We start from the raw sequence: 25,302 nt of genomic DNA, 5'->3' as shown, positions 1-25,302 counted from the left end.
GTGTCTCTTCATAGCAACAGAAACCCAAACTAAGACAGTGGGTGACTGTGTCCCAAAAGGTAAAGAGGCCAGGAATGGTGGTGCACACCTTTAACCCCAGAGGCAGAGGCAGGTAAACCTCTGTGACCTTGAGGCCAGCATGGTCTACAGAAGGAGTTCCGTGATAGCCAGAGATACATAATGACACCCGTCTCAAACAAACAAGATGATGAGTGATCAAGGAAGACAAACATTGTCCTTTGGCCTCCACACATGCATGTACACCCACATACACACTTGTATGAACATACACATAACACACACACAATAATGAATGGGGCTGGATATGAAGGTCAATGGCAGAGAAATTCCCTAACATGCAGCATGAAACCGTAAGTCATCCCTAGAAACACAAAGAAAGAAATGTGCAAACAGTCCTTTACATGGATAACTTCCAAAAAATAATACCATTAAAACACACCATGCACTCTCATCCATATCTCAGTATCCTACTTGTGGCATTTGGGAATCTGGATGGCCCTTCTTTCTGACCTATTACTTAACCAAAGTCATTAAGGTATTGGTTTTCAGGTAAGTAGAGGTTGTTTGTTTGTTTGGTTAGCTTATCTGGGATGTTGTCATTGCTTCAGTTTTATTTCTATTTATTTGTACGTGGTGTATGGGCATGCCTATGTATTGGTGTGCATGCCCACATGTGTTCATGGAGGTCAGAGATGTCAGGTTCCTTGCTCTATCTCTCTCCATCTTATTCCCTTGAGACAGGATCTCTCGCTGAATCTGGAGCTAGGGTGGCAGTCACCAAGCCCCAGTAAGCCCTGCTTCCTTCCCTTCAGCACGGGATTTATACACATAAGTAACCATAGTTGGCTCTTTATGTGGACTTGGGGGTTTTGAACTCAGGCCCTCATCACACTTACACAGCAAGTATCCTTAGCTGCTGAGCCATCTTCCTAGTTTAGTTTTTTGTTTTTTGAGACAAGAGTTTTCCTAAATAGCTCAGGTTGTCCTTGAACTTGTGCACCTGCCTCTGTGGTGCTGGAATTACAAGCCAGAGCTACCACGCTTGGCTTTGATCAGGATAGTTGCTTGTTCATTTACGATAATAGATAACAAATCTAGAACTCTGCACAGGCTAAGCAAGACTTGACCACTGAACTGCATCCTCCCCTGTCACCACTATTTTGAGATGTGTTCTCATTACATCGCCTAGGCTACATCTAGATTACTGTTGAGCTCCTGAGATGAAGCAAACTTCCTACCTCAACCTCCCAAATAACTACTACCGGGATGTGCCATCACACCTGGGTGGTTTCATTCTTTTTATCACTACTGTTGTTATTTGTTTATCAGAGGAAGACTTTTGGAAGAAAGAGTATGTGTGCCTAGATCTGAAAAACATCAGAAAGAAGCCAGTGTGGTGAGGGATGTTTTAATCCTAGCATTTGGGAGGCAGAGGTAGATCTCTGAGTTTGAGGCCAGCCGGGTCTACAGTAACCCCAAGCCAGCCAAGGTTATACACTGAGACTGTGTCTCAAAAAATAAAAATCAAAAGCCAGACACAGTGAACACACCTCTAATCCCAACACTTGGGAGGCAAAGGTAGATGGGTCCCTGAATTTAAGGCCAGCCTGGTCTACAGAGTGAGTTCCAGGGCAGCCAGGGCTACACAGAGAAACCCTGTCTTGAGAAACAAAACAAAACAAAAGGCACACATGTCAGAACGGTAATAAGAAAAGAACACAGTATGTTTCCAGACAGAGGTTCTATTCTGATCATGTACTTGCATGATGAAAAGCTTCTAAGCTTAGATAGCTAAGCTTAGGCTGAAAACCTAGCAACAAAGCTGGGTGTAATGGTTCCTCCCTGTAATTTTAATAATCCCAGCACTTGGAGGTCTAAGGCAAAAGACAATCATGAGTTTGAGGCTAGCTTGGGCTACGCAAAGTCTGAGGCCTATGAAGGGGATATAGCTCAATAATAGAGTACTTGCTTAGCATGTCTGAGTACTGAGGTGGGGGAGAAAGAACAGGAAGTCCGAAGATAGCCTGAAATACATAGTGAGACCTTGTGAGAAACAAACACACAAACAAACCAAGCAATGGTAAAATTTATTTGATCCCAGAGTCTAATGATCTTGGTCAGTATGCTAGACATAAATCTGAAAAACATTAAAAAGAGAAGCCTTTAATCCCAGCTCTTGGGAGGTAGAGGCAGGTAGCTCTCTGAGTTTGAGGTCAGCTTGGCCTACATACTGAGCTCTAAGCCAATCAAGGTTATACAGTAAAAAAGGAAAATTTATCTCTCCTTTATTTTATGTATGTTTGTGCAGGTGCCACAAAAACTAGAAGAGAGCATCAGATCCCTGGGAGCTGGAGTTAAAATTGGTTATGATCCACCCAATGTGGGTGCCGGAACTGAACCCTGGTCTTCTGGAAAAGCAGCAAGAGTTCTGAGCAGCTAAGCTGTTCCCAGACCCTCTATGGGCTTTTTAAACTTAAAATATACACCTTTGGGGACTGGTGAGATGGCTCAGGCATAAAGTGCTTGCCATGCAATTATGAGAACCTAAGTCTCATCATCCCCAGCACCCAAGCAAAGAAGGTAGGCACAAATATGCGGGCTTGTCATGCCAGCACTCCAGCACCTGCAAGGCAGAGGCAGGAGGGTCCCTGGGGCACAGTGGCTAGTATCTAGGCAAACCAGTGAGTATCACGTGTAGTGAGAAATACTGTCTCAATAAAGCAGACATCAATTTCCATACATACATATGCATGCACACTGGCACACAAAACATGTACACACAAATAAAAATATATCGGATGGCAGCTAATCTGTCTGTTCTTGAGAAATGCCTCATAAACAAGTCATTTTTAAGTTTTATAGTCAGATTGAATCTCTCTTATTTCCAGCTGGGTGGTCTCATCCCCAGACTTGCCCTTCTTACCCAGCATCCCTTGGCTCACATGCCAGGACAGGTGTTATTAATTTTAACTCTATGGTTCTATTAAGAGGCCTTCATTAATCCCTACAACATTTAGAAAGCTAATTAGTGAATATAGAATCTGTAATAGCTCTGGGACATCTAAAATGAGGGCAGACACACAGCCATGGAAAGAGCGATATACATGAGGAAACAGAACTAAGCTGTTTCTGCAAAATTAGGCTTTGAGAGCATGATGAGGGCTGGAGAGAGGGCTTTAGCAGGAGGAGCACTGGCTGCTTTTCCAGTGGAGCCAGGTTCTATTCCCGGCACCCGCATGGTGGCTCACATATGTAACTCCAGTCCCAGGGGATCTGATGCCTTTTTCTGAAATCTTCAGGCAACAGACTTATACATGAAGCACATACATACATTCGGGAAAAACATTCATACACATAAAATGATAATTCTAAAACACAAAAAATCCTAAGTAAGAGTATGAAGAACCACCATCTAAAACTTTCTTTTCTTTCTGACAAATTCTAAGTAGCCCTGGCTATCCTGGAACTCTATGTAGACCACACTAGCTTCAAACTCATAGCTACCCACTGCCTCTGCCTCCTGAGTGCTGGAATAAAAGGTGTGCAACCCATACTCTGCCTAAAGCTTGTTTTTTTGTGGGGGTTTTTCTTTTTGCAGTACTAAGGACTGAGCAGAGGTTACATCCCCAGGCCCTGGGTTTGTAAAGCTAGAATCTCACTATGTAAGGGCTAGAGAGAGAGGGCTCAGAGGTTGAGAGTACACGTTACTCTCCCAGAGGACTTAGGGTTTGGGTTTCTACCACCTACATGGTGGTTCACAACCATTCATAAGAGACCCGATGCCTTCTCTGACTGCTGCTAGGACCAGGCATTCATGCGGTACAAACACATGACGTACGTGCACTCAGGAGGCAGAGGCAGGTGGATTTCTGAGTTCAAGGCCAGCCTAATCTACACAGTGAGTTCCAGGGCAACCAGAGCTACAGAGTGATACCCTATCTGGGGGGGAGGGGATTTTAAAAAAGAAAAAGAAAAGAAATGCCCTAAAAACTTGTCTATGAGGCATTTTCTCAATTGAGATTCCCTCCCTTCAAATGACCTTATCTTCTGTCAAGCTGACATGAAACCAGTCAGAACACTCACACACATAAAATAAAACAATCTTTTAGGCTGGGCGGTGGTGGCGCACGCCTTTAATCCCAGCACTCCGGAGGCAGAGGCAGGCAGATCTCTGAGTTCGAGGCCAGCCTGGTCTACAAGAGCTAGTTCCAGGACAGGCTCTAGAAACTACAGGGAAACCCTGTCTCGAAAAACCAAAAAAAAAAAAATAAAAATAAAAAAATAAAACAATCTTTTTAAAAACATCAAAAAGGAAAAAAGACTACCGCTATGTACCCCCAGGCTGGCTTCAACTCAAACTCTACTCCCCCGTACTGGTATCCCAGGCATGAAGCACATCTGAGTCCCTTAGCAATGTGGGGAGAGGGACAAAATAATGTGTCAGTCCAGCAGCCTGGTACGGGTTGGAAACCATAGCGTTGCCCAGGCTAGGCTTGGTTTTGTAGCAATCCTCCTGTATCAGCCTCCAGTGCTGGCATTAAGACCATAATCCTCTCTTGTATCCAGTCCATCACCAAATCCTTCCCAGCTGTCCGAGATATCGTTAAACTGTCTTCAGTCTCATCTCCAGCTTGGTTCTCACTGGCATGGAAGATCAAAACTACTGTGCATGCCCACAACGTGGTCTGTTTGCCTCCAGTAAACCTCTCCTCACCTCTCCAATCTCAACACCATTAAGCCTGAAGGAATGAGCCATCTCCTCCTCCACATCCTGCACCCTGGAGGGGAGACAAAACTTTCGCTGGTTTCCTATTAATTTTAAAGTTAACGCTACAAATTCCTGCAAATCTTCATGACTTCCAGGTTCATCTTGTACCATACCCCCTTCAAGTTTTCTCTCAGCACATTGGCTCTTTGTGATTCTTAGTCATCTTCCCAAATGATAGGGCACTACCGCACAGGCTGTTCTGTGCAGAACGTCCTGCCTTCCTCTCTTCCCGTTTAGAAATGTCCCATCAGAGAGCAATAGCTCGGTCATCTTTTCCTCTGAAAACCCTTCAGCCTTATTAGTTATTCATAACTAATCGTTCTCTCAATCCTTCCAATCAGCTGGTGAGATTTGTTTAACATGTTTGCCACACACACCCCAAGAGACCCTAAAGCCCCGAGGTTGGGGACCATGTTTCCTCAGTGTCCCTCCAACGCTCTGCACAATAAATATCACTGTACCACTTACGAGAAGGCCCAATACACAAGCATGAATCTTAGATTTCTCAACAAAATTGTGCTTTGGAGAAGCCATCAGATATTTCCTCCACCGCTTTCTGTTTAATTCAGCCCTTAAAAAAGATGGCTGAACCGGTGATATAAACTAAGTCCGCCTCTTCAACCAAACCCGGCACTGAAGCGGAGAGGCATCAGTCGGGCATCAGTCCCGGGGAACGCTAGCACAGCCCTGGACGCAAAAGCGGCGTTGTGCAGAGCAGCTGTCAAGGGACAGCGGCCTTAAGGGTTCGAGTCCGGCGTCCAGAGATCCCAAAGCTCCGCTCTAACCTGCCAAGGGACTACTCTTTCCGGGGATCCCCCCACCCCCACGGCAAGGACGTCAGCTGAGAAGGACAGGCTCAGGCCTAGCACCTAGTCGCAGTTTCCAGACTGGAACAGCCACCCGCCTCGTTCCCCACACACTCACTCCGCGCCGGCTCCTACTCCGGCAGCCGCAGCATCGCCAGGAGTGCCGAACCTGCTCAGCGCGTTCCCAACCCACAATGCATGGCGCGTCTAGGAGGGACTCCAGCTCCGCGCTCCAATCCCAGAGTGGGGCCCTCGTGGCGTCATCAAAAAGGGACCAATCGCAAGAGCGTATTCAGAGGGCGTTGCAGAAGGAAATGTTGGAAGCCGATTGGTTGTTCCTCCCCGGAAGTTCTGGAGGAAGAACTCAGTTGGAGCCAATCGCCCGGCACCTGCGACCGGCGGCGCGGTCAGTGGCGGCTCCGACGATAGTGGTTACCGCCATGATCGAGCAGCCGAAACGCAAAGGCCCGGAGCTACCACTGGTTCCTGTCAAGCGGCCGCGGCATGAGTTGCTGTTGGGAGCGCCGGGGTCCGGCCCCGGAGCCGGACAGCAGCAGGCGACTCCGGGGGCTTTGCTACAAGCGGTAAGTAGGGAGGCATCCCGACTTGGCCCTCCCCTTCTCTCGCTGTGGACCGTACCGGTGCTGCGGGAACGGAAAGACATTGAACCTGATGTCAAAGCAGGACTGTAAAGTTGCTCTGTGTTCTGCGTCTGTTTCATACATGTTCCCTTGTTGGACGCCTGTTTTCAGCCTTTCAGTCGCCCTGTGAAGTAACACTAAACCATTTAAAACCTTGTCCTCAAAATCAAGATCCAAACTTCCGCATCCTGAATCTTCAGGGATTCAGCATCAAATAAACATTCAGAGAAGTTTGTAGAATGGATGAATGAAACATTCAGAAGAGTTTGTAAAATGGATAAATGAATGAATGAGTGAGTGAGGAGAGGGAAGCAAGGGAAATGAATGAGACAGGCTCGCTTTGCTACCTGGTACAATTTACTTTTCTCTTTCTCTGAATTTGCATTATTAACAGTAATTAACATCCGTTGGCTCTTTTTGGTTTTTCAAGACAGGGTTTCTCTGTAGCTTTGGAGCCTGTCCTGGAACTAGCTCTTGTAGACCAGGCTGGCCTCGAACTCAGAGAGATCCACCTGCCTCTGCCTCCTGATTGCTGGGACCGCCCGGCCATTCGTTGGCTCTTGTGTTAGATGTTTTGCATGTGAAATTTCCATTAATCTTGGTAACAGCCGAAAAGGAACTGGTATTTTGCAAATGGGGAAAAGGGATTTCTTTGAGTTGGAACCTGTACTCCTAACGGCATGTCTTATAAAATAGTGATCATACTTCCCTATGAGGTTCAGATAAGAAAATAAGTGTGCCTCCTGCTGCAACTCTTTAAAGTCTGATGCTGTGGTCCTTAAAATATATAAATAAAGTTAGTGGCGTGGGGCTGTAGTTGTATCTTCCCAGAAGGCTGACAAAATTTTGAGGGGAGAAATTGGAGGCCAGGCTGCAACTTTGGGCTGACAATCTTACTTGTCAAATAAGAGTAAGTGTCCTGTTAATAATCCTGAAATCTCGTTGGTAGATTCCAGTATACTAACTTAGTTTTTAAAATAACAAGATGTTAACATAGCAAGATCTCCCTGTCTCCAAAGTAAATAAATAAGAAGTTAGACACATAAATTTATAATCTCTCAAGAAGCTGAGGCAGGGCCGGGCGGTGGTGGCGCACGCCTTTAATCCCAGCACTCGGGAGGCAGAGACAGGCGGATCTCTGAGTTCGAGGCCAGCCTGGTCTACAAGAGCTAGTTCCAGGACAGGCTCCAAAGCTACAGAGAAACCCTGTCTTGAAAAATACTAAAAAAAAAAAAAAAGAAGAAGAAGAAGAAGAAGAAGAAGAAGCTGAGGCAGGAGGATCAAGGGTTCCAAACTAGTATAGGCTATTATAGCAGAACTCTGTTGAGATAAAAAAGAACTACATAGCCAGAATCCTTACCTTCTAGTCAAACCGTCTCTATGTCAGCTGGCATCATTGCAGGTGGGGCTCAATTAGTGTTTCTGGTTTTGTCTTTGAATCAAGGATCAGTAATTAATCCAGTAGCCAGGGGAATCATCAAAACATTAAATCACATGATTCTCTGGTGAAAACATTTTGTTGGCTTTCTATTTTGTTCTGAAGTTAAAAAAGTCAAATTCACTGTAATAATTCCCCTCTTTACCATGCTCATGGACCAGTTTTCTAGCATGTCATGCTCAAGTAGCACCGACATATGTGTTCTTACATTTGTCGTTATTTTTTTGTTGCGTTTGCTGGGGTGTTATTCCAAATGCCCACGTGTTGGCTCTTTCAAGTCTTTGTTCCGATACCAGTTTCTCAGTGGGGCTTTCCTGGCCACTGTACTTTCAGTTGAAACACCCTGCTCTGGAACCCATATTACTTCTGTCCATTGCGCACAACGCGAGGTGTTTGACTTGTTTCTTTTGTTTCTCTTCCCCTTCTCTCTTTTTTCACTAGAATGCAAGGTTCATGGTTTCTTTGAGTTCTGTTTCTCCGGTGCCTAGATACATTAGATTTATTTTTATCTATGCGTGTGTATCTGTATGCGTGTTTATCCCGTGTGTGTGAGTTCCCTCATAGGCCAGAAGAGATTGTTGGATCCTCTGAATCTGGAGCTACAAGTCACGTGAAAGCTGCTTACTGTAGGTGCTGGGAATCGAACCCAGATTCTTTGGAAGAGCAGTAAGTGCTCTTAACCACTGAGCCATCTCTGTTGCCCACATGTACTATTTTTTTAATAAATATGCTGGATGAGTATGATCGTGGTACATTATTTGCATTTATGGATATTTCATAATGAAACCCATTACTTTGTACAGTTAATACATGATAATAAAAATAAGTTAATATGCTGGAATCTACCAACGAGATTTCAGGATTATTAGTAGTACACTTACTCTTATTTGACAAGTAAGATTAAGATTGCGAGCCAAGAGTTGGAAGAATTTCCAAACCTAGTTTTAGTGTCCAAAACGATAATCAGAAACTACTTTTCCAAACCAAGCATTGCGATACACACTTATAATACCAGCACTCAGGAGGACTGAAAATTTAAGGCCAGCCTGGACTACATATCAAAACCCTGCTCACAGCCCAAAAATCTATTTTGTATAATAAGTTGTACCATGCAGGGTTTTTCAAAGGCGAGTTGGGTGGACTGGAGTCTGAGAAATGTTGTTCCTGCACTCCCAGAGCTTCATTTCTTTGGGAAAAAAGTGTGTCAGCAATGGCACGAGGAAGGTAAAGTCAGGTAGTGATGAGGTTGGCGGAGTGCTGTGGGCCCGATGGAAGGCTGGTGGGGAAGCGGCTGCTACTTGAGTGTGACAGACTTGCCGGCAGTGGTGGCGCACGCCTTTAATCCCAGCACTAGGGATGCTGAGGCAGGCGGATCTCTGTAAATTCGAGGCCAGCCTGGTTTACAGAGCGAGTTCTAGGATGGCCAAGGCTATGAAAAATTGTCTTGAAAAACAACAACAAAAAGACTCTGGGATGAATATTTAAAAGGAGTCAGTGGGAGGAGAGCTCTATGGGAGACAGCTTTTCATGTTAAGATTCTGAGGCATAAATGAGGTCAAGCATGATTCAGCAGTCAGCAGTTGACTGTGGAACAGAAGCAGAGTTAGGGAGGAGAGTAGTATGGTGGGCATATACTGGACTGTCCAAGGGGTTATCTAGTGAGAGGTAGGAGTTCTGTGAGCAGAGGTGTTATTCCCTAACCCAAATGAAATACGCTGCCCCAACCTTACAGCTTCCTTTGCCTGTGTACTGTGACGGATTACACTTCTCTTTGGTTTAGGGGCCTCCGAGGTGTTCATCCCTGCAAGCCCCAATCATGCTGCTTTCGGGACACGAAGGAGAAGTGTACTGCTGCAAGTTTCACCCCAATGGATCCACCTTGGCATCATCAGGATTTGACCGACTCATATGTAAGGCACAGCTTTTGACTCTGGAGTTACTATTCTCTTTTTTTTTTTTTTTTTTTTTTTTTTTTGAGACAGGGTTTCCCTGTAGTTTCTAGAGCCTGTCCTGGAGCTAGCTCTTGTAGACCAGGCTGGCCTCGAACTCACAGAGATCCGCCTGCCTCTGCCTCCCGAGTGCTGGGATTAAAGGCGTGCGCCACCACCGCCCGGCCTACTATTCTCTACTAAATAATGTTTTGTGTTTTTTTTTTAATTTTGGGTGCTATGTAAGGCATCAAGCATCAGTCTAAATATGCAAGTTAAATTATAGTCATAGCATGCTAAAACAGGTGTCAAAATATTGAGCAATCATTCAGGTCCAGCCGTACGTAGGTCCATATGGTAAATAAAAAGAAACATTTTGCTAACTGGAAAGTAGATTGCTTTGGTTGGGGTTATAGTCTCTCTCTTCTCCCTCCTCCCGTTACTCTCATGTGGCCCCAGCTGTTCTCAAATTGGCTATGTAGTGAGAATAAATTTGGAACTTCTAATCCTCCTGCCTCTGCCTCCCAAGTGTTGGGATTACAGGCCTGAGAGTTAAGAGGAAAGAGAACTTCTCTACTCATAAAAACATGAGACCTTAATCCATACCCAGGATCCTAGTGTATGAGGGAGAAAGATGGGATCCTCAAGTGATGACTCACTTAAATCATCTGCTACCAGGTTCTCAGCTACTCATTAGGAATGCCCATATTTGAAAAAATAAGTACAATCTGGAGAGATGGCTCATCGGTTAAGAACATTTGTTAGCGGGGAGTGGCTGTGCCTTTAGTCCCAGCACTCAGGAGGTAGAGGTAGGTAGATCTTTGAATTTGAGGCCAGCCTGGTCTACAGAGTGAGTTCCAGGACAGCAGGGAACACAAAAACCGTGTCTTGAAAAGAAAAGGAGAAAAGAGCACTGCCGCTCTTCCCAGCCCGACGTCAGAGGTTCATAACTCCTGGAATGCAGGGTCAGGGGATCCAGTGCTCTCTTCAGACCTCTGATGGTGTCTTAGCACACACACTTCCAGACACATGAATAAATAATAAATGTTTTTAAAAAAATAAATAGAAAAATGAAGCTGAGGTGATATAGCTCAATGATTCTGTTTTTAGGCTGTCTGCATACTCTGAGCATATAAGAAAAAGTACTAACTTTTTAAAAATTAAACCTGAGGGTGTTGGAAAGATACTTCAGCAGTTAAGTGCAGTTATTGCTCTTGTAGAGGGCTCAATTTTGGTTCCCAGTAGCTACATGGCAGCTCACAGCCATCTCTAACTACAGTTCCACAGGATCCAGCTCCCCCTTCTGGCCTTCATAGGCAGGCATGCATACGATGCATATACATATTTGTAGGCAAAACACTCAAACATATGAAATAAAAAAACAAATTTTGTCTAATAAGTTAAGGCTGAAAAAACAAAGCTCAGTCAGTTAGGACCTGAGTTCAGTTTACAAAACTCATACAAAGCAGGGTAGTCGAAAGCCAGGTAGCGTGGTTGTGCTTTCATCCTCGGCTCCAGGGAGGTAGACAGGTGTGGACCCCTGGGGCCCATCAGCTGGCCAGCCTAGTCTGCTAGGCAAGTTCCTGGCCGTGAGGAGATTCTGTCTCAAAAGGAAAAAGGTAGATGATGCCCGATAAACAACACCCACAGTTGTCCTCGCTGGCTTCCATACGTGTGCACTCATGCACATACATACCTGAGCAAGCACTTGCACACAGCAATTTTAGCGTCAGGGAGATTTGGTCTCATTGGTAGAGCCAATGTTGTTCTATGGTCTTATAATTTCAGAAGTATTTTTCTGGTTATTTTATATTAGCCATTCTCTGACTGGTGATGGGTTTTCTTTTCCTCTTAACAGTATTGTGGAATGTCTATGGTGACTGTGATAACTACGCTACATTGAAGGGACACAGTGGCGCGGTGATGGAGCTGCATTATAACACAGATGGCAGGTGAGTGTTCCGCATAATGGGTTGACGATTGCTTTCCACACTACTGCTTAACGTCTTTATCCTTCAGCCCTGAGTTTCATCTCTTGGGAGATCTAGTCAAAAACTGCTACGTTTTGGCAGAGTTTTGGTGTACTCCTGTAACAGCACTGAGAAAGCTGAGGCAGGAGGATCACAATTTTTTTTAATTTAATTTTATTTTTAAATTTTTTTCCCATGATATTTATTAGGCTCTACATTTTTCTCTGCTCCCCTCCCTGCCTCTCCCCCCTCCCCCCTTCAATCTTCCCCCAAGGTCCCCATGCTCCCAATTTACTCAGGAGATCTTGTGTTTTTCTACTTTCAACTTTCCATGTAAATTAGATCTATGTAAGTCTCTCTTAGTGTCTGCATTGTTGTCTAAGTTCTCTGGGATTTGTAGGCTGGCTTTCTTTGCTTTATGTTTAAAAACCACCTATGAGGGGCTGGAGAGATGGCTCAGTGGTTAAGAGCATTGCCTGCTCTTCCAAAGGTCCTAAGTTTAATTCCCAGTAACCACATGGTGGCTCACAACCATCTGTAATGAAGTCTGGTACCCTCTTCTGGCCTGAAGGCAGAATACTGTATACATAATAAATAAATAAATAAATATTTTAAAAAAAAAACCACCTATGAGTGAGTACATGTGATAATTGTCTTTCTGTGTCTGGGTTACCTCACTCAAAATAATGTTTTCTAGCTCCATCCATTTTCCTGCAAAATTGAAGCTGTTGTTATTTTTTTCCTGCTGTGTAGTAAAGATCACATTTTAAGGGTGATGCAGTATACCATTAAAAGCTCATCGTTTATCTTGTAATATGCCAGTAGTCAGACCAGTGGGGTTTTGTTGTTGTTGTTTGTTTTTATAAGACATAAAGCCAATTTTGGGGAGGGAGGGTGTTTGTTTTTCCAGACAGGGTTTGTGTGTGTGTGTGTGTGTGTGTGTGTGTGTGTGTGTGTGTGTGTGTGTAGCCCTGGCTGCCCTGGAACTAGCTCTTGTAGACCAAGCTAGCCTCAAACTCACAGAGATCCACCTGCCTCTGCCTCCAATTGCTAGGACTAAAGGCGTACACCACCACTGCCCAGTGACATAATAAGGCAAGTGTAATTTGAAATTGGCTCTTTAAAATTTTTATTGCAGGGATAGTAGAATGTGCCAGCTCTCAGGAGGCAGAGGCAGGCAGATCTAGTTCAAAGCCAGCTGCTCTACAAAGTGATTTCCAGGGCAGCCAGAGCTACATAGTAAGGTCCTGTCTCAAAAAAAAACTATAAAAAAGAAAAATTTACCTATTTTTGTGTGTGCACAAGATGTTTCTGTGAGAGGGGTATGTGTGTGGGCTCAGGACAGCACTGTGGAGTTAGTTTTCCTTGTTTGCCTTTAGCTGGATTCTGGAGTCAAGCAGGCAAGTGCCTACATCTGCTAAGAGATCTCAGGGGACTGAAATTAGCTATTTTTATCATGTTTATATTACTATAAGCTATGTTAAAAAAAACAAAAAAGGCAAATAGATGGAAAAATTACCCACATTTTTACCTCTCCAATTACTGCTTATGTTATATGCTTTGCTAAGGTCCTTTTCTACCAAAATTGTTCAGTTTTAGCATATCCATAATGTAAGCCAAGCTTACAGTCTTGTCTGCTGATTTTTTTTGGCTTACCTACCAAATGTTATAAAAATTAATATTGTGTAACTTTAGGATATATATATTAATTTTTATAACATTTGGATCAGCCGGCAGCAGGAAGAGAGAGGCACTGGGCCTGGTCTGAGCGTTTGAAACCTCAAAGTCCACCCCCAGTGACACACTTCCTCCAGCAAGGCCACACCTCCTAATAGTGCCATTCCTTATGAGCCTGTGGGAACCATGTTCATTCAGATCATCACAGAGCACTTGCTGATCTTACAGAGGACCCAGGTTCAGCTCCCAGTGTCCACATTCTGGCCAACGGCTCTCAGTAACTTTGGCTGCAGAGCATCCAGTGCTCCCTCTTCTGCCCTCTGAACACTGCACATATATGACACAAACGTATAAGCTCCATGCCCGTTATCATAAAATAGAATTTTTCTTCAGCATTATAATGGGCACTGTTGCACATACTCCAATCTCAGTTTTCTGGCAGTGATGGGGCAGGAGTATCTTGAGTTCAAGACCTGCATGGTCTACATAGCACGGCCCTGTCTCAACGGGAAAAGAGGGCATTGTAAGATCAAGTTTAACTTAGAAATCATTCCCAGAGACAGAGCAAAGAGTTGGAATTACTCAGCTCTTAAATCTAGAATTACTGCAATCAATCTCTCCTCCACCTCAGCAGGAAGAACTTAAATACTTCTGTGTGAGGGGGTTTTGTATCCAGGTGTATCACAAAGAAGGAAAAGATTGATTGAAAAAACTGCTATATTGGTTGTGTGGTGTGGGTCAACCTGATAGTGAATCCAGAAGGTGAATAGAATTGCCAATGGCAGGACGAAGGAGGCACCTGGGTTCATGAGCTAAGTTCACAGTGCAGCAGGCAGTGATCGGGAAGAATCTGACACATTTTGGCAAATGAGAAAGAGATTTTTGTCATACCCCCCCTTTTTTATTTCTTTTTTGAGATTTATCTTGTTTATTTGCGTTATTTTGCCTGTGTGCCTGTGTACCACATGCATGCAGTACCTGTGGAGACCAAAAGAGAGCATCAGATCCTCTGGAGATAGAGTTACAGCTGGTTGTGGGCCTTTATCTGGGTGCTGGAAGAGCAGCCCATGCTCCTAACCACTGAGCTGTCTCCAGCCCCTATCGTTTGTCTCATATCTTTTATGTTCTTCTTCTAGCATGCTCTTCTCAGCATCGACAGATAAGACAGTGGCTGTGTGGGATAGTGAAACAGGCGAGAGGGTGAAAAGGCTGAAGGGACATACGTCCTTTGTGAACTCCTGTTATCCAGCCCGGCGGGGCCCCCAGCTTGTCTGCACTGGCAGTGACGATGGCACAGTTAAGGTAGGTATTGTCTCGTCTGTGTTGCAGTTGAGTTGGCATAACGTAAACTCCAACCTGTCTTTCTACAGATACTGTGCTCTTCTCTTAGTTTTAACTTATTTTCCAAAGCACACTTCAAATTTTACCAGTTAAATAATGCCCTACAAAATTCTATTAGAACCATAGAATGTACTACTGCTTGGAATCAATGGACGGCGAGGATTTGATTCATGGCTCAGCTACGGATTGTGTGTCTTTGAGCGGTTCAATCTCTGAGCAGTTCAATCTCTGAGCTGAGCTTCCTTAATTGTTTTTTTCTTTTTTTTTTCTTTTTTTCTTCTGAAACAAGGTTTCTCTGTATAGCCCTGGGTGTCCTGGAACTCCTTAGTGAACCAGGCTGGCCTCGTGTGCCGCCACTACCTGGTGCATTTTCTTAACCTTTCGGATTGTGACAGTAGTATACATGTCTTACAAGGTTGCCTGAAGTCGCAGTTGTCTAAGAAGCTCAGCGATGGCCTAGGATGAGATCTTACAGATCATTTAATTTGATGATTCCTGAGCTATCTGTGTTAAGATCACCTGAAGAACCTACTAAAAACACCCAGAGTAGAGCCGGTGTTCTGGCCAACCTTGGCTGTGTCGTGAGACAATCTCAAATGACAGATAATAACAATAAAAATTCCCAGAGCATTGTTGAATTCAGAGAATGGTCTGAGCTGCCTAGCGAGATTCTATTTCAAGAAAAAGAACTAAATACATCAATCAAGTGATCCCCGAGGCATGCTTCATAGTATGAACTGATTCATGCGTTTCATTGTGAGACTTTTGTACATGTATATCCTTATACCATGTTCATACTCATACACGCATATTACTTTACCTTCTTCTCTGGCTGCCACGTATGATTGCTTTGTCTGCATTTGTGTACGTGCACAACAGCATAAATTCCTAGTTCTCCAGAAGAACAGTAAGAGATGGCTTAGCAGTAAAGAGCACTTGCAGTTCTTGTAAAGCACCCCACTTTGATTCCCAGCACCCACATGGTGGCTCACTGCCGTCTGTGACTCCTGTTCTGGGGATCAGGTGCCCTCTTCTAACTCTGCCGGCCAGCACCAGGCATGTACATGATATAAATATGGACATGCAAGCAAACCACTCATACACATAAATAAATCTAAAGGTGAAAAAGAAAAGGGCAGTAAGTGCTCTTAACTGCCGAGCAACTGCTACAGTCCCTAGTTTTTGTCTGGTTGGCCCTAAACTCATTTTGTAGCTCAGGCTAGCCTTGAACTTTTAATCCTCTTCTACTGCATTTTAAGTAGTTGAGATATAAGCCTGTCTTAGTTAGGGTTTCTATTACTTAAATAAAACACCATGACCGAAAGGAAGTTGTAGGGAAAGAGTTTATTTGGCTCACATTTCCACATTGTAGTCCATTACTGAAGGAAGTCAGGACGGAACTCAAACAGGGCAGGAGCTAATACTGGGGCCACAGAGGGGTGCTGCTTGCTGGCTTGCTCTCCAAACCTTGTTCAGTTTGTAGTAGTATCCAGGACCATCCACCCACAATAGGCTGGGCCTTCCTCCATCGATCACTAATTAAGTAAATGCCCTACAGACCTGCCTACAGCCTGATCTTATTGAGACATTTTCTCAGTTGAGACTATCCTCTCCCATGGCTCCAGCTTGTGTCAAGTTGACATAAAAACTAACCTGCACAAGGCCTGTATTACCAAGCCCTGGCTTGTGTGTTATTGATTTATTTTGTTGGTACTGGTGCTTAGAACAAGTCCTAGGGAAGTACACCCAGCTACTTCTTTTTTTTTTTAGTAAGTCCGGTGTTTTTTTTTTAAATTAATTAATTAATTTATTGTGTATGCAATATTCTGTCTTCATGTACACCTGCAGGCCAGAAGAGGGCACCAGAGTTCATTACAGATGGTTGTGAGCCACCATGTGGTTGCTGGGAATCGAACTCAGGACCTCTGGAAGAGCAGTCAGTGCTCTTAACCACTGAGCCATCTCTCCAGCCCCCCTCCCCCATTACTTTTTTAATGAAATCTTTAAAAATACTACTAATAACAAATTGGGGTTGGAGAGACGGCTCAGCAGTTACGAGCACTTGTTACCCTTACAGAGGACCCAGGTTTGCTTCCCAGCACCCACATGGTGACTAATAACTATAAATATCTTTGTTTTGGGGAAACCCAGTGTCCTCTTAACAGCACTGCATCTATATGATGTGCAGACACACGTGCAGGCAAAACATCCATATACATAATATGTATCATTATATATATATATATATATATATATATATATATATATATTTTTTTTTTTTTTTGAGACAGTGTTTCTCAACATATCCCTGGCTATCCTGGAACTAGCTGTGTAGACCAGGCTGGCCTTGAACTCACAGAGATCCACTGAACTCACAGAGCTTCACCTGGCTCTGCCTCCCGAGTGCTGGGATTAAAGGCATGTACCACCACTGCCTGGCCAAGATATATTAATCTTAAAAAAAAAATCTAATAAATAAAGGTGGTGACTTTGATATGTTTGATTGTATGTCTCGACATGTTCTGTGCTGAATGATATTCTATGCCAGATTACTTGGGTTTTGTGAACCTGGACGCTTAGGTTAACTACTGAATTTGGACTCTTAAGGGTGAAATTAGTGTGTATATGTGTGTGTGCGTGCACGTACATACATAAATGCATGAGTTGTCCAGAAGATGCTGTCTACTCCCCTGGAGCTGGAGTTACAGGTGGTTGTGAGCCACCCAGTGTCAGTGCTGGGATCTGAACTTGCTTCCTCTGGAAGAGCAATAGGAAGTCTTAGTTGCTGAGCCATCTCTTCAGCCCCATTAACAAGTGTGTTAAGTACAATAGATAAGAACTTGTCCTTGTTTGTATTATTTCCTTTTCTCTTTATTTTGCCTTTTCTCCTTTGTCCCCGTGTTTCTCTTTGGGTCTTTTAACTTTTTTTTTTCTTGTAAAAGGAACAATTTATTGCTCAAAGCAATATTGTTACAGATTTTGTTTGCATAAATGTTTTGCCTGTGTGTATGTGCCTGTGCCATGTCCATGCCTTGTACCCACAGAGATCAAAAGGAAGCCTTGGATCCCCTAGAATTAGAATTACAAATGGTTGTGAGTCACCATGTAGATGCTAGGACTCAAACCCAGATCCTCCACAAGAGCAGTGGGAGCTCTTAACTTCTGAGCTCCCTCCCCAGTTTCATCAAAGTAGCATTTTATAAAATGGGCAATATGTCATATCACTTAAAGATGACTGCTTTTTATGTAGTCCTCTTTTTTCCAGTTTTATTTTATATTTTTATTTGTGTGTGTGTGTGCGTGCGTGCACTCATGTGTACAAATACCCTGGAACTGAAGTCGCAGGCACTTGGTGAGCCTCAATGTGGGTGTTGGGAATTGAGCCAGTGCCCTTTGGAAGAGCAGCCAGTGTTCTTAACCACTGAGCCATCTCTCCAGCCCCTTCATGTAATTCTTTAGTTTGAATTTATTTAAAGACGCCAAGTAAACTTTTTTCTGGAAGTGAGTTCTTATGATAGGGCCTCACTATATAAGTAAGACCAGCATGGGTGAGGAGAGGACCCTCATAAGGCCAGCCAAATTGGGGGTGACAGCACAATGGGAGGAAGGAAGATACCCATGAAGGTAAAGGATTAAAGATAATTTGGAAAATCAGTTATAGGGAGCCTAATCAAGTAAGTAAAAGTATTTTATCATAAGATTTCTTACTCTCAAGAAAATGGAGTTTTCGATACAAAAATGGGGAGAAAACTAAATGAGTCTTGTGATGCTGGGTTCAAATAAGAAGAATCTGTGTAAGCTCTCATTTTTGATCTATAAGCTGATAACCTAAACTAAGTCCTTATTTCAGGAAAAACATTTTGGGTAAGTGGCAGAACTTGAGTGATTCAATATCTGAACCCTTGGTATGTTGCGGGAGTGGACATAGGACTAGGGATATACTGCAGTTGGTGTGAGGCTTGCCTGCCATGTGTTCTCAGCACAGCATAAACCAGGCATGGTGCACGCAGTAATCCTAGCACGTGGGAGATGAACATAGAAGGATCAGAATTGTAGGTCTTAATCAGGTACTTGGCCAATTTGAGGCCAGCCTAGGATACATCAGACTTTGTTTCAAAAACACAAAAGCAGGGAGAGGGGATCTGTGTTTACAGGCATCTGTGTTCTGAAATATACACATATTGCATAGCTTTATACTGAGAAGGCTTAGAAGACCCTATTTGATCTACTGGGAATCACCCAAGGCATCAAGCATGCTAGGGAAGTGCTCAGCTCTAAGCCACATCCCAGCTTCATATCTTGGTCTTTGTTTTTCAAGACAAAGTTTCTCTGTGTTGCCTTGACTGTCCTGAAACTCTCTTGTAGACCAGACTGGTCTGGAACTCAGATCCACCTGCCTCTGCCTTCTGGGTGCTTGGATTAAAGGCAAGCATCACCACATCTGACATTTATTTATTTATTTTTAATTATGTCTTGGTCTTTAAATATCATTTGCCACTAAACAAAGCTAAGGCTCTTATATTAGGCCTGGTCCAGGAAAGGTGGTTTTTTTTTTTGTTTTGTTTTGTTTTTTGTTTTGTTTTTTTGTTTTTCGAGACAGGGTTTCCCTGTAGTTTCTAGAGCCTGTCCTGGAACTAGCTCTTGTAGACCAGGCTGGCCTCGAACTCAGAGATCCGCCTGCCTCTGCCTCCCGAGTGCTGGGATTAAAGGCGTGCGCCACCACCGCCCGGCTCCAGGAAAGTATTTTAAGATGAACTTAGAACATCTTGTACAAAAATTTCTGAGCAAATGCTGCAATTGAATGTTATCAGTAATGAGACAGAATTGTGAGCTGTTCACTAGTGCCTGATAAAGATGTTACTATTTCTGTGATATCCCTACCAAAGATAAACCTTCAGTCTCGCTGATGCAATGCAGACAAATGGAAGCACAGAGAGGAGCACAAGTGCCAGGTCACAAAGCTCAAGGAAAATTTGAAAGAGACTAAAAAGACATGACAAATTTAACACAGAATTCCAAACTGAATCTTGGTGTCTTTTTGAAAAGGACCAATGGGTAGTGGTTAAGCTTGAATGTGTTTGAGTGCCTTGACAAACACGTGTCTTGATGGTTTCTTCCTGTTCATGGCGCGCCAAGGAAACATCTGTGTGGACAAACACTAGGAGGTGCGGGGAGATGAGGCACTAGTCAGCACTCGCTCTAAAATGATTTTAGGGGGAAAAGAAAAAACTCTTTTACAACTTTTCAGGAAGTTTGTGATTATTTCAAATTTTTTAAATTATTATAATCAAACTTTAAGTGGCTACCGTACCTTTTAGGTTAAAGACAGATTGGCGCCAGGCGTTGAGGCACACGCCTATAATCCCAGTCCATAGGAGGTGAGTTTCAGACTAGCCTGGGCTACATAGTGAATCTCTGCCTCAAAAATAAGGGACAAAGATTGTTTTGATCTGTGTAAAGATTATCTGTTGAGACAAAGTTTCATCCTATATATGTGGGAGCTGAATTATCAAGGCCTTGACTTCCAAATCAGGAAGTCTGGGTGTGTTCTGGTGGTTGCTCAGCTAATGTCTGTTTAAAAAGGAAAGGAAAGCTCAGGTGTCTCTCCTGTAGATTCTTTTACTTGAAATAAAATCTAAATTCACCACTGAAATCTTCAAAAGCTAGACAGGGGCTGTAACTCATTGTTACCCTTGCCTAGCATGCACAGGGTCCTTGGTTTGGTCTCTGTCACTTAAATAAATCAAAATTAAAGTGACTTTGATACCCAGACATCTCCTCATGCCCAAAGAAACCAATGAAGTCATTCTTGTTTCCTTCCTATATTCTAGCGCCTGGCAACTTCTAGCCTGTCTGTGTCTCTGGACATTCCCTACAAATCAAATGAGACAAGCTACAATCTCAGTGTCTGGGGGAAGTCTCAAATTTGAGGCCAACCTGGGCTACTTTTCTGTGCAATGTGGAGAGTGATCTATGACAGTCATTCCTTTGGTTCTGAATGAGTGAATTTATTAAGTACATAGCAAGCAAGTATAAAAGAACAAATAGAAAGTAGTGCAAATAGCAAAACATCCTTAAATTAGTTTCTAATGGCCAGCAGAGATGCCTGAAGTTAGCCTGCTTAAGAAAACAAAGGTAACATTATCAAATCAGAGCTCACACAAACACCCAGCAGAAGCCGGGCATTGGTAGCGCACGCCTTTAATCCCAGCACTTGGGAGGCAGAGGCAGGTGATCTCTGAGTGCAAGGCCATCCTGGTCTACAAGAGCTAGTTCCAGTACAGCTCGGGCTATAATAGAGAAACCTTATCTTGGGGGAAAAAACAAACAAAAAACCACCCAGCAGAAATCAGCTGGGGAAGTTGAGGCACCCTGCCGGAGTGCCCCACTGCTTTCTCCCTGGCTTCTCACTCCCACTGCAGGCACTTTTGTATCATGGGATCATAGTGACTCTGTTGGAACTGGTTACCTTCTAGCAGTTCTCAAAGGCATCGGATTTAAATTCCTTCGCTGCTGCTGTTTCCCTGTCTCCCCGTTACAGAGCCAGCTTAACCCTGGACTAGGGTTTGAAGGAGACCACAGAGGACCTCTCCACTCCTGGAGTCCACTTTCCTCAAGTACACTACAGTGTACCAATTTAACTTAACATTAAGGCAACATGGTAAAACAGTCTTATTTTTTTCAGGCAGGGGTCAAGTGCTTTTTTGTCCAAGCATGGGGACCAGAGTTTAGATCCCTACTACCCAGGTGAAAAAGATGGTGGGCCTGGTGGCCTACTGTAATCCTAGTGCACTGGCAGCAGAGACAGGGAATCCACGGAACAAGCTGGCTAGTGAGACCGGCTGAAATGGCAAACTCTGGGTTTAGTTAGAGACCCCACTGTAGGTGGAAGTGACTTAATATTAATTATAAACGCTTGGCCAGTAGCTCATGCTTGTTACTAGCTAACTTATAATTATTTTAACCCATTTTTCCATCCCATCTTAACCCATATTTCTATACTTTGCCACATGGCTTAGTACTCTTCTTGCTTCTCTCTGCATCTGCTGGTGATTCCTGACTCCCCAACTCCGCCCTTTGTCCCATCATTCTGTTTGGCTCTCCCCCTAACCCTATCCTGTCCAGCTATTGACCAGTCAGCTTCTTTATTAAACCAATCACAGTGACATATATTCACACAGTGAAAAGAAATATTCCACACCCCACCTCAATATCTAAGGGGGAGAGGCACATGTCAGCCTTCGACTCCCACAACCACATTCATAAGATTTTGTATATCACACATACATGACTGTATATCACAGGTGTACACTACACACGTGTACTTTTTTTGCAGATGAATGTAGTGCTACATTTCTGTGGTCATGGTGCTTGTTGCCGGGGGTGGGGGTGGAGATAAGGAACTCACGGGTTTTTTTGGTTTAGTTTTTTGAGACACAGACCTACCGTGTAGACAAGCCTCTTAAAACATTTGTTCCTCCTGTCTAAGCCTCCTGGGTGCTGGGATTTCAGGTGTGTGTTTTGAGACTTGAGTCTCACCATGTTGCCAAGCTGATCTCCTGATGTGCCTGGCTCTTTTTGTTGGGGTTGGTTGGTGCTTTCATTGGTTTCCAGTCAAGGGCTTACTGTGTAGTACAGACCATCCTGAAATTGAAAGTGATCTGCCTACCTCAGCCGCCTGGGTGCTGAGATTGTAGGCATGGTTGTAGTGCGGAGCTGAGTGGCAGGCCTGCTTTTTATCCCACCTGGCTCCCGGCCGCCTGGATCCCGCATGGCTAGCTTTTCACCCGAAATAACAACACACAAACTGTATTCATTTAAACACTGCCTGGCCCATTAGTTTCAGCCTCTTACTCGCATCTTGATTAACCCATATGTAATAATCTGTATAGCACCACGAAGTGGTGCCTTACCAGGAAGATTCTAGCGTATGTCCATCTTGGGCCAGAGCTTCATTGCTTCTATCTCCCTGAGGAGAGTCTATTAACTTCCCTTCCCAGCATTCTGTTCTGTCTACTCCGCCCACCTAAGGGCTGGCCAATCAAATGGGCCAGGCAGTTTCTTTATTAACCAATGAAATCAACTCAAACAGAAGACCATCCCACATCACATGGTAACCTGGGTTACATGGCGAGTTCCAAAGTAGCTAAAGCTATATAGTGAGCCCCTGTCCCTAAAAGATAAATAATACCATATTCTAATGAGCAACAGTGTTTTTTGTGGTGGTTTTGTTTGTGGCTTTTGGTTTTGTTTTGATTTTTTTTTTTATTCTATTTACTTTTTGAAACAGGCTCTCTATGTAGCCCTGACAGTCCTGGAAATCACTATGTAAGCCAGGCTCCTCCTCCCCAGCATTAGACTCATAGGTGAACTGTTGTGCCAGTTTTTTCGTGGGTGCTGGGGATCTATCTGAACCAGGACTCACGTATCTAGCAGATACTTGATCAATTGAGTCATCTCGCTAGCACCTTCCATCCTTTCTTTTTTAAATTTCACCTGTTTGTTTATGTGCACACCGTGATGAGCATGTGGAGGCCAGAGGACAGCGTGGGGGAGTCAGTTCTCTCCTGTCATGTGGGTTCCAAGGATCAAACTCAGGTCTGCAGGCTAGCTAACAAGCACCTTTACCCTCTGAGTAGTTTTTTGTTTTGTTTTTTAGATTTACTCATTATGTACAGTGTTCGGCCTGCCTGTATGCCTGCAGGCCAGAAGAGGGCACCAAATCTTATTACAGATGGCTGTGAGCCACAATGTGGTTGCTGGGAATTGAACTCAGGACCTCTGGAAGAACAGGCAGTGCTCTTAACCTCTGAGCCATCTCTCCAGCCCTAGTAGTTATCTTATAGTCTTCTTTTGGGGTTTTTGAAACAGGATCTCACTCTTGCCTTAGTTGGCCTATACCTCACTCTGTGGTCTTACTGGCAATTCTTATATCTTGGGAGTAAGGTTTATTCCATTTCTTTACTTGTTTGTTAATTTGCTGTTTGTATTATATATACAGTATGTGTATATGTCTCAAAAGATAAGGAAACATACACCTATACACACATGTGTACTACGACACACAAACAGATATTTGAAGTAAGCCAGTAGAGAAATTTCAGTCTGTGGGCATGTTAACTGTTTTTTTCAGACTTTGGGAGGTTTCTGGCGGTTTTATTGTTTTGTTTTTTCAGGTGTTGAAACAGGCTGTGGTGTGGCCTAGAAAGCCCCCAAACATTTGGGCTTAAGCAGTTGACTTGACTCAGCCTCTTCAGAAGCTGGGAATATAGGTGCATATTGTTTATTTGCGCTTCACCCGGAGATCTGACAGTGTGTCTTTAGTGCCACCTGCAGAGGGACAGTGAGAAAAGTGATCCTCACTTCACAAGTTACTCTTGTTTCATAATGAAAGCTCTGGAGACAATAGTGAGAGCAAGACAGTTTATGTTACAGCCTTTCAAAATGAAGCGTCCACCTAGAATGGCAGGCAGTTTATAAACTGAGCTACATGTGATCCTCTTAATAATCAGAACTATGGTCTTAAGTATCATCTAGATCTTATTTTTCCCTGACACTTGTTTGTGCATGGTTCGTCTGTACATTTTTCATACTAGCTAGCTAACAAGCACCTTTTGATTGTTTAAGGTTTATTTTTATTTCATGTATATAGGTGTATTGTCTGCATCTCTGTCTGTGCACCACTTGTGTGCCTGGTGCCTATGGCGGCCAGAAGAGATCCTTTGGAATTGAATGCCATGTGGGTGCTGGGAATCTAACTTGGGTCCTCTAGAAGAGCAACCAGTGAGTGCTCTTAGTCACTGAGCCATCCCTCTAACCCCCATCCTGTTTATTTTAAAGCTTATCAGACATCAGACACGTGTGTGGCCTTGTAGGCAAACTCAGCTGTTTAGTAATTCAACGTCTTAAACTTGGAGTTTGGGGTGGGAAAGTTTGAGGTGGGGAATAGCTGACCTGCCAAGCAGTAGCAAGAGCCCAGTGTTTCCGTTCCTTTGAAGGTGGGTGTGAGGGTGTTCTCTGTGATTGCTCCTGAGAAGGATGTTACTGATGCTGCCTGTTTTCTTCTTCAGCTCTGGGACATCCGCAAGAAAGCAGCTATCCAGACATTTCAGAACACTTACCAGGTGTTGGCTGTGACCTTCAATGACACAAGCGATCAGATTATCTCTGGTGGAATAGACAATGATATCAAGGTACGGTTGTTTATATTTATATTTACCATTCATGTATCAGAAGCTAATCTTTCTAAAAATCTTGAGATTATACAAGGTTGGCACTTAATGCCAACTAAAAAGAAGATAGTGACCTGAAACTTACTTTCTTTTTGTCTTTTTCTGATTACTTCCTAAATCAAAGGTTACGTATATATGTATATCGGCTCATATAAATGCCATCGAGGGCCAGGTGGTTAATAGGATATGTGCAATCCTTGGGTAGAGGGAAGCTGTGAAAATACAGAATATGGCCAGGTTTGGTGGCATATGACTTTAATCCCAGCACTCTGGAGGCAAAGACAGGCAAATCTCTATGAGTTCGAGGCCAGCCTGGTCTACAGAGTGAGTTCCAGGACAGTTGGAGCTACATAGAGACCCTTTCTCCAGTAAAGAATACAGAGTGTATTCAGTCCCTGACTAGGTATTTGTTTATTAATTTTTAATTACATTTATTTTTGTGAGTGGAGGTCAGAAAAGAATTTGCAATCGGTTCTCTCC

At 43.6% G+C, this 25,302-nt stretch overlaps 2 protein-coding genes across 2 annotated transcripts in view; one reads left to right on the top strand and one right to left on the bottom strand.

Moving 5' to 3' along the window:
* Zcchc17 (zinc finger CCHC-type containing 17) overlaps nt 1-5,834 on the bottom strand; it is a 49,704-nt gene extending 43,870 nt beyond the window's left edge. The window contains 1 exon segment of the mRNA XM_038334279.1: nt 5,714-5,834. The gene's annotated coding sequence lies outside the window, so the exon portion shown is untranslated.
* A 156-nt stretch (nt 5,835-5,990) lies between these two features.
* Snrnp40 (small nuclear ribonucleoprotein U5 subunit 40) overlaps nt 5,991-25,302 on the top strand; it is a 33,609-nt gene continuing 14,297 nt past the window's right edge. The window contains exons 1-5 of the mRNA XM_038333604.1: nt 5,991-6,179; nt 9,455-9,584; nt 11,461-11,554; nt 14,386-14,551; nt 24,661-24,783. Of these exons, the coding sequence (XP_038189532.1) occupies nt 6,036-6,179; nt 9,455-9,584; nt 11,461-11,554; nt 14,386-14,551; nt 24,661-24,783 (657 nt within the window). The 5' untranslated portion in view covers nt 5,991-6,035. The remainder of the gene's footprint in view (nt 6,180-9,454; nt 9,585-11,460; nt 11,555-14,385; nt 14,552-24,660; nt 24,784-25,302) is intronic.

This window comes from Arvicola amphibius, chromosome 6 (genome assembly GCF_903992535.2).
Source record: "Arvicola amphibius chromosome 6, mArvAmp1.2, whole genome shotgun sequence".
In the NCBI taxonomy this organism is placed as follows: domain Eukaryota; kingdom Metazoa; phylum Chordata; class Mammalia; order Rodentia; family Cricetidae; genus Arvicola; species Arvicola amphibius.
Note: the sequence above shows the minus strand (reverse complement) of the source record. Positions and strands in the feature narration are given on the sequence as shown.